We start from the raw sequence: 7,488 nt of genomic DNA, 5'->3' as shown, positions 1-7,488 counted from the left end.
TGCCCGGGGAGGGGATGCCAGGACTGTGGGGGGAGCCCATGGTGCCCACCCGTGGATGCCACGCGCCATTGGCTGCTGCCGGTGCCTGCCTCCCGGGGGTGGCAGCAGCCATGGATGGGTCCCCTCCCCTCTTGGGGAGGGGAGGGGAGCTGGTGGGGGGGGGCAGAGCACTGAGCGGGGAGCCCAAGATGGGGGCAGGCGCTGGGGGGTGAGAGCAGGGGCCTGTGAGCCCGGACACCTGGGTTTTCTCCGGGTCTGGGAAGTGGGGGCTGGGGTCTTAGAGCTAGGGGGTCCTGTGAGCCTGGACGCTGTCCCCGGCAGACAGCGGCTGGGCCTGCGTTTCCCCAGCCAGGACCCCGTCCCTTGTCCCATCCCTCACGGATTCCTTCCCCAGAGCATTCCTGGCGTGCCAGGCGCTGCCAACTCGCTCCCCCCACCACAAAGGGGCCACAGTCCAGCGCTCCCTTCCGGAGCTGGGTGCTGGGGCTGGCCGTGCAGCTGCCTCTGGGGTGGAGCAGGCTAGGCCGTGGCCCACCCCAGAGCTGACTGTATCCCCTCCTCACTCCATGCAGTGTTATACTCAGCTGTTGCCCCACCCCAGAGCTGGCTGCATCTCTGTACCAGGTGAGCCCTCTCTGGGCATGTTATATGCAGCTGTTCCCAGAGCCCCCACCCCAGAGCTGGCCGTAGCACAGTGTGGGCTGACAGAGAACAATGGTCACAAACTGACAGAGAGCAGATTTGGGCTAGACATCAGGAAAAACTTCTTCACAGTAAGGGTTGCCAGAATCTGGAACGGGCTTCCAAGGGAGGTGGTGCTCGCCCCTGCCCTGGGGGTCTTTAAGAGAAGGCTGGATAGGCATCTGGCTGGGGTCATTTGACCCCAGCACTCTTCCCTGCCTAGGCAGGGGGTCGGACTCAATGATCTGTTGAGGTCCCTTCCGACCCTAACATCTATGAATCTATGACTCCCGTGCTATATGTGGCTGTTTTACCCCAGAACCAGCTGCATCTCAGCACCCAGTGAGCCCAGCCCCGGCTGCATTGTGTGCTGCTGCTCCACACCAGAGTGGTCTGCATCTCTACCCAAGGATGCTATATGTGGCTGTTCTCCACTGCTCCACCCCAGAGCTGGCTGCATCTCCGTGCCAGGTAAGACCTCTGCAGGCATGGTAGAGGCAGCTGTTCCTCCATGTCTTCCCCCCGCAAAGCTGGCTGCATTTCAGTGCTGGGGCCCCTTTCCCACACCTATTCTAGGAGCCTGGGGCTGGGGCCCCTTCCTCATGCCCATTCTGTTTCCTGCTGTTCCTCCCCAGAGCAACCCCCACAACCCCACCAAGAGCCAGCTGCACCCCAGAGTGGGCGAGTGCTGCTGCAGCGATGAGTCATGGGCCTGATCCTGGACAGGTTGGGGGGGTGGGATGGTACACAGAGGATCTGGGATGTATCACCACGGGAACCAGATGGAGCCCAGGAAGGAAGCCTGGCGTTGCCATGGTAATTTCCACCCCCCCATGGGGGAACGGGTCTAGCCCTGGTTCCTCCATGGGGTCCATCCATTCTCCCACACCTGCAATACCCCATACTCTGGAGAGAGAACCTAGGGGCCCAGGGTGCCAGCTCCCACCCCTCCAACTCCCCCAGACCCCACTCCCCGCCCAGAGCTGGAGAGAACCCAGGCGTCTGAGCTCCCAGCCCCCCTGTTCTCACCCTCTGCCCTGCCCCCCCACTCCCTTTCCAATTCAAGGATGTGCTCTGGGAGCCCGGATGCCTGGGTTCTCTTCCCCCTCAAGAGGGCAGTGGGGCCTGCCGGTCCTCGGGGTGCCAGGCTCCATGCAGCTGCTCTGGGCACAGCCTGGCAGTGCCACTCCCCCCCGCCCCCCCCACAACAGAGCTGATTGTCTTGGCACTGCTGATAACAGCCCCCTGACGTCACTGCCTGGGAGGGGCTGAAGGTTGGGAGTGAGGGGCACCAGCCTGGCTGGGGGGGGCGGGGGTGGCAAGGGGTTGCAGGTTGGGAGTGAGGGGTACCAGCAGGGCTGGGTGAGCAGGGGGCTGTGGGTCAGGAGTGAGGGGCACTGGCAGGGCTGGGGGGTCAGGGGCTGTCGGTCAGGAGTGAGGGGCACCAGTGGGGCTGGGGGATGACCCCAAATTCCTCCTACAGGCTCCTGCCTCGAGGTGACCAGGATGGCGCCTGGGACACCCCAGCCCCGGGACGATGCAGCCAGCTCTGGGGTGGAGCCACTGGGAACAGCGGAGCAGAACAGAGCCCTGGGTGAGAGGCAGCTGGCTCTTGGGGGGAGGGGGGGAGTTTGGGAACGGCCATATATAACCAGGCCCTGGGAGGGGAGATGTGTCTGGCTGTGGTGGGAAGCAGCCCCCGTTTGGCCTCCCTGCCCCAGGGTGGCTCCTACCCCAGCCCCACCCCTTACTAATTATTATGAATAGCTGATGAGCTCATTAATTAACCCTTTTGGCTCATTAGTGCCCAGAAGTCCTTTTAACCCTCCCCTGGCTGCCACCTGCAGGGAAGTGGATGCTAATGGATGCAAATTTAACCTGTTGACCCCCAGCTCAAGCTGTTAATAGCATCACTCCATTAGTTCACCCACAGCAAGGTCTCATTAACCCTTCCTGCCCCAGGCTGCAAGACCTCACAGGCAGAAAAAAGCCTCTTACCTGGCTCTGATTTGCATAGGCTAATGAGGGGTGTGTGCTAATGAGTCCTTATAACGGGATTGTAATTAATCGGATTGCTTGTCACCCAGGGTCATGTCACCCCAAGCCTAAATGGGGATCGACTTGCCAGCTCTGTTAACCCCTTACTGGCTGGGCTGCACACTAATGAGGCTAATTCTGAATTTTAATTAACTTCACTTATTAGAATCCAGGACTTCATGTGTTGGGGGAGGGGTATAATTCATGGGGGGCAGTCATGAAGTATTATCTCCCCCATTAACCCTTTAGAGCCTGGGTCCCTTGCAAATAATTAGTAGTCAGATGTTAAAAAAGGACCCAGCAGTGTTCATTAACCCAGGAGCGGGGGGGGCGGGGGGCTGCAGAAACAAAGGAGGGGGTCGAGCTGTCAACCCCCCCATTTCCCTTCTAGAGAACCCAGGTGTCCGGGCCCCTATCAACACCGCCCCCAGTTCCCCCCAGAGATCCCAGGTGTCCGGGCCCCAGTGCCCTGGGAGTCCTACTTGCCTCTGGGGGGTCCAGGCTGTACCAGCTGCTGTCCGGTGTAGGTGGGGGACACGAGGGCCCTCTGTGGCTCCCCCGGGGGCAGGGATTATATACCCACTGTGGGGGGGCAGGGAAGGGGAGGGGCCACCTAGCTCCGCCCCCTCAGGCCCCGCCCCCAGACCCCCCATTCTCCCCTCCTCCCCCCCAACTGGCTGGGTGGGATGGGGCCAGGGACACATCCCCAGGGCTGGCATTACTGTGGGCTCCTCACCTGCTCCTCCCCCAGAGCTGGGCGCATTGTGAGCCCCAATCCCTCCCCAGGGGCAGGGGCTCAGGCACTGCGGGGTGGCATCCTCGTGCACAGACTGGAGCCAGGGGCAGGGGAGGGGGCTTTACATAACGGTTGGGTTGAACACTTGGTGGCCATGTGGAGGCTGGGACAAGGCTCCAGGGCTCCTTCGCATGCCAGCCAGGATTGGAGGGCTTCGGCAGGGCCTTCCTTGCACGCTGGGACAGGCCCCTCGTGCAAAGGGTCGTGGTACATGTGGGCATGGTGAGCACCCCCAGGTGAGTTTGAGGGGGTCCTGTGTGGGCTGGGAGCCCGGATGCCTGGGTTCTCTCCAGCTTTTGGGGGGCAGTGGGATCGGCTGGGGTGGGGGGAGTGGCGTTTCTTGCACACGCTAGTGAGCTTGCCCGCCTGGTGTCAGCCCCAGCACAAAGGCCCGGCTGTGCAGGGCCAAGAATTGGCCCATTGTGCGGCCCCCCCTCCCCCGCCACGGATGCCACCTCCGGACGCCTGGGTTCTCTCCCTGCTCTGCTCGGGCCTGGGGGGTGGGCAGAGGTGGGTGGAGGGGCTGGGAGATTTTGAGGGGCAGTGAGAGCTGGGGGGTGAGCAGGGGGTGCTGGGAGCTTGGATCTGGGAGGTACCTGGGTCCTTTCCAGGTGTGGGAGGGGCCTGGGGACCTGAGGGGCGGGAACTGGAGGTTTGTAGGGGCCCCTTCGCACCGTCCACTTGACACGGGTCCCCGCACTCAGAGCTGTACATTCTTTATTGCTTAGGTGCCAAGGGCCCCGGGGCGGCGCCGACAGGCCTCCAGCAACCCCAGGACAAGGAGGGCAACGAGAAACAGTGCCAGCCCCACCACTGCCGCCTCGATGGCCCCATAGGCGCGAGCAGCGCCACGGGCAGGTGTGGGGGCCAGGGCTGGGCCCAGCCAGAAGAGGGCAGCCAGGCGGCCCCCCACATAGCAGTGGTAGGTGCCCGGGGTGGCACCAGGGGGCAGCACCAGCACCGCGCCCCCTGATGCCTTGTCCAGCCGGGGGGCCCCGGCGCCAGCCTGCAGGCGGTTCAGGGCCGTGGTGCCGGCCTGCCATGCCACGGGGCTGCAGGGACATAAGCGGGGTCAATGCCATGAAGACCCCTGGAGCCCACCCCCACTCCCTGGCTCAGGCATGAGGCTGTCCAGACTCCTGGGTCCCAGCCCTGCTCCCTGGGTCGGGAACGGGGTCACAAGGATGCCTGGGTCCCACCTTGCTCCCTGGGTCGGGCATAGGGCTGCCTGGACGACTGTGTCCCACCCCAGTCCCTGACTCGGGCACGGGACCAGCCCTGGTGCCACCAGGGGTTGAAATCCAGGGCTGCAGCCAATGATTAACCAGCTGGGCCTGGAGGGCAGAGCTAGGGCAGGGAGTGGGCAGGGCTCTGGGGCAGAAACCCCCCTGGGGCGGAGCTGGGTCAGGGAGTGGGTGGGGCTCTGGGCAGATACCCCCTGGGGGCGGGGTCTACCTGTAGATGGAGGCTGCTGGGCAGCGCAGCTGGGTCTCCCCCGCTGGGTGCAGTGGGTAGTGGGTGAGGAGGAGCTGCGGGGCCTGCCTGGGCTCGCCGCCACCCCAGCGCCCCTTGCAGGGCACCCAGCAGCCCTTGACCCGTAGCTCAGGGCCGCGGGGAGGGTGCGATGCCCCTGCCAGGCCACAGGGCCGGGGCAGCCCCCTGGGCTGGGTGGTGTAGCAGAAGCCCACCTGCTTGCGTTCGCCGGGCACCCCACAGCGGTCGCAGGCCTGCCAGGGAGTCCAGGCTGTGAAGAGGGGCCCGCGGGGGCCAAGCGGCACCTGCCCACGCCCCACGTGGCTCACGTGCAGCTGCTCCACGTCCTGCACAGCCAGGTCGTAGTAAGCCACAGTGACATCACCACGGCGACAGGTGTAGACCCCCGAGTCTCTGGGCCAGGGTGCTGCCAGGCGCAGGGCACCCCCTGGGAGCAGGCAGGTGCCCCCTGAGAGCCGCAGCAGGCGCAGGGGGGAGGTGCGGAGCCAGGTCACGGTGCCCGGCCCACCTGGGCAGGGCAGTGTCACGGGGTTGAGAGAGATGGCGGGCACTGTGCAGGGGCGGCCACGGGGACATAGCAGGGCCTGGGCTGGGGTCAGCGCCAGCAGCGTGGCCAAGGCCAGAGCCCTCGGGGTCATGGCGGGGCGGTCACAGTGAGGTCAGAGGTCTGAGGTCATAGTGCTGATGGGCGGGCCTTTGGAACAGCTGCCTCCTTGCGGCCCAGGGGGGAATCGCTGGTTCCGAGCCTGGGTCCCTCTGTTTTTGGGGATGACTTCGTCCTAACGACAGCTACGGATGTCATTAGCAATTGTGCCATTGTCCTCACTGTATTTGTCATCGTTACTGCCCTTCTTGTTACCCTGCCAGCTCTGTGGCTGTGGCTGCTCCTTTTGTCACTTGTGTCACCATCGCTTGGTGTTGCTGCACTTATATAGCAATGACAATGATGTGAGAATAATATATATAATAATGATTATATCTATCTATCTATCTTTCTATCTATCTATAAATACCCATATATCTTTATACAACAATAATATGATACTATATGAAATATTTATATATGTAAAAAAATACAATATATAATTATATAAACATAATATATGATAATATTTATAATAATATGTATAAATTAATAATATGCTAATTCTAATATTATAAATATAGGGGGAGGGAAGGGACAGCGGGGCAACCCCCCACCCCCCTTCCTGGGAGATGGTAGTGGCAGGGAGGGGGGTGGGGTTGTCAGGGGTCAGTGCTTTTTCTCTGCCCCACCCCTCCCATGATTCCTGACAGGCAATTGGCTAGTAATATACATAATAATTATATATGTATAAAAGAAATATTAATATGATAATCAGAAATCTTGGTTTTCTCTGATTAAAAAACAAATCCCCAATTTTTGGGTTAAAAAAAGGAACCCCAAATTCACATTTTCCCATCATTAAAATGAAACACCACTAATATAGAGATACTAGCAAACTGCCTGTCAAGAATGATTGTGGGGGGAGTGCGCTTCTTGCTCCCCTCCCTCCCCTGTTCCCTGCCGTCTCCCCTCCCTGGTAGCTGTTGTTGGGGGGGCACCAGCCCCTGGCTCCAAGGAGCAGGGGAGGGGGGTGCAGCTGGCTCTGCTGGCCTCACCCCCTCCCCTCCGGCGCCCCAGTCTCCGCTGTCTGTCTCTGTCTGTGTAGGGCACTCTGATTGGCTGTCGAGACAGTCGATCAGAGTGCAAATAAAGCGTTATGGACAGACAGACAGACTAGGGCAGGGGCAGGCAATTATTTTGGGGGGAGTTTTTGGCAAGCCATTGAGGGCCACATGACAGGCAGCCAGGGGCAGATAATTATTACTTTTCTAAATTTTTTAGGGGTCCTGAGGGCCAGATAGAATGGCTTGGTGGCCCGCATCTGACTCGTGGGCTGCATTTTGCCCACCCCAGAACTAAAGCTTTTATAATATTAGAATATCTATAGTGGTGTTTCATTTTAATCATGAAAAAATGTGGATTTTGGGTTCCTTCTTTACATTAAAAAATTGGGGATTTTTTTTTTATCAGAGAAAACCAGGATCCCTGATGATGATGCTCTCTGATCCTGATTAGAGTCATTGGGTTTGGAGAAGGAAAAAAAACTTTCCAAAGCAGCTTTTTGGGTTGTTTTTTTGTTGTTTGTTCTTTGAGAAGGAAAACATTTTGAAAACTTTCTAGTGGTGTTTTTAGGGGAGGAGGGAAGTTTTACGAGGGGGAAGCTTTAAGGGAGGGGAAATTTTCCAAACTCTTTGGGTTTCCTTTTAGCAGAAAATCCAGGTTCCAACACCTCACCCCACTTTTATTTTTCTTAAAGACAAAAAACCCAGTTTTCCAAACTCTTCCCCACCTCCCCTTTTTTTTTTTAGAAGGAAAAAGTTTTGAAAACTTTATTAAAGCAGAATAAGATTCCAAAACTTGGGGGGGGGTTGTTTGTTGGGGGTTTTTTATGGGG

At 59.2% G+C, this 7,488-nt stretch overlaps 1 protein-coding gene across 1 annotated transcript in view; it reads right to left on the bottom strand.

Annotated features, from left to right (window-relative positions):
• Window positions 1-4,238: 4,238 nt before the first annotated feature.
• Window positions 4,239-7,488, bottom strand: part of FAM187B (family with sequence similarity 187 member B) — a 4,023-nt gene continuing 773 nt past the window's right edge. Inside the window, exons 2-3 of the mRNA XM_006037773.3 lie at window positions 4,970-5,929; window positions 4,239-4,566 (exon numbers count right to left, since the gene is read on the bottom strand). Of these exons, the coding sequence (XP_006037835.1) occupies window positions 4,239-4,566; window positions 4,970-5,646 (1,005 nt within the window). The 5' untranslated portion in view covers window positions 5,647-5,929. The remainder of the gene's footprint in view (window positions 4,567-4,969; window positions 5,930-7,488) is intronic.

This window comes from Alligator sinensis, unplaced genomic scaffold (genome assembly GCF_000455745.1).
Source record: "Alligator sinensis unplaced genomic scaffold, ASM45574v1 scaffold1434_1, whole genome shotgun sequence".
Taxonomy (NCBI): domain Eukaryota; kingdom Metazoa; phylum Chordata; order Crocodylia; family Alligatoridae; genus Alligator; species Alligator sinensis.
This window is presented reverse-complemented; position numbering and strand designations above follow the sequence as displayed.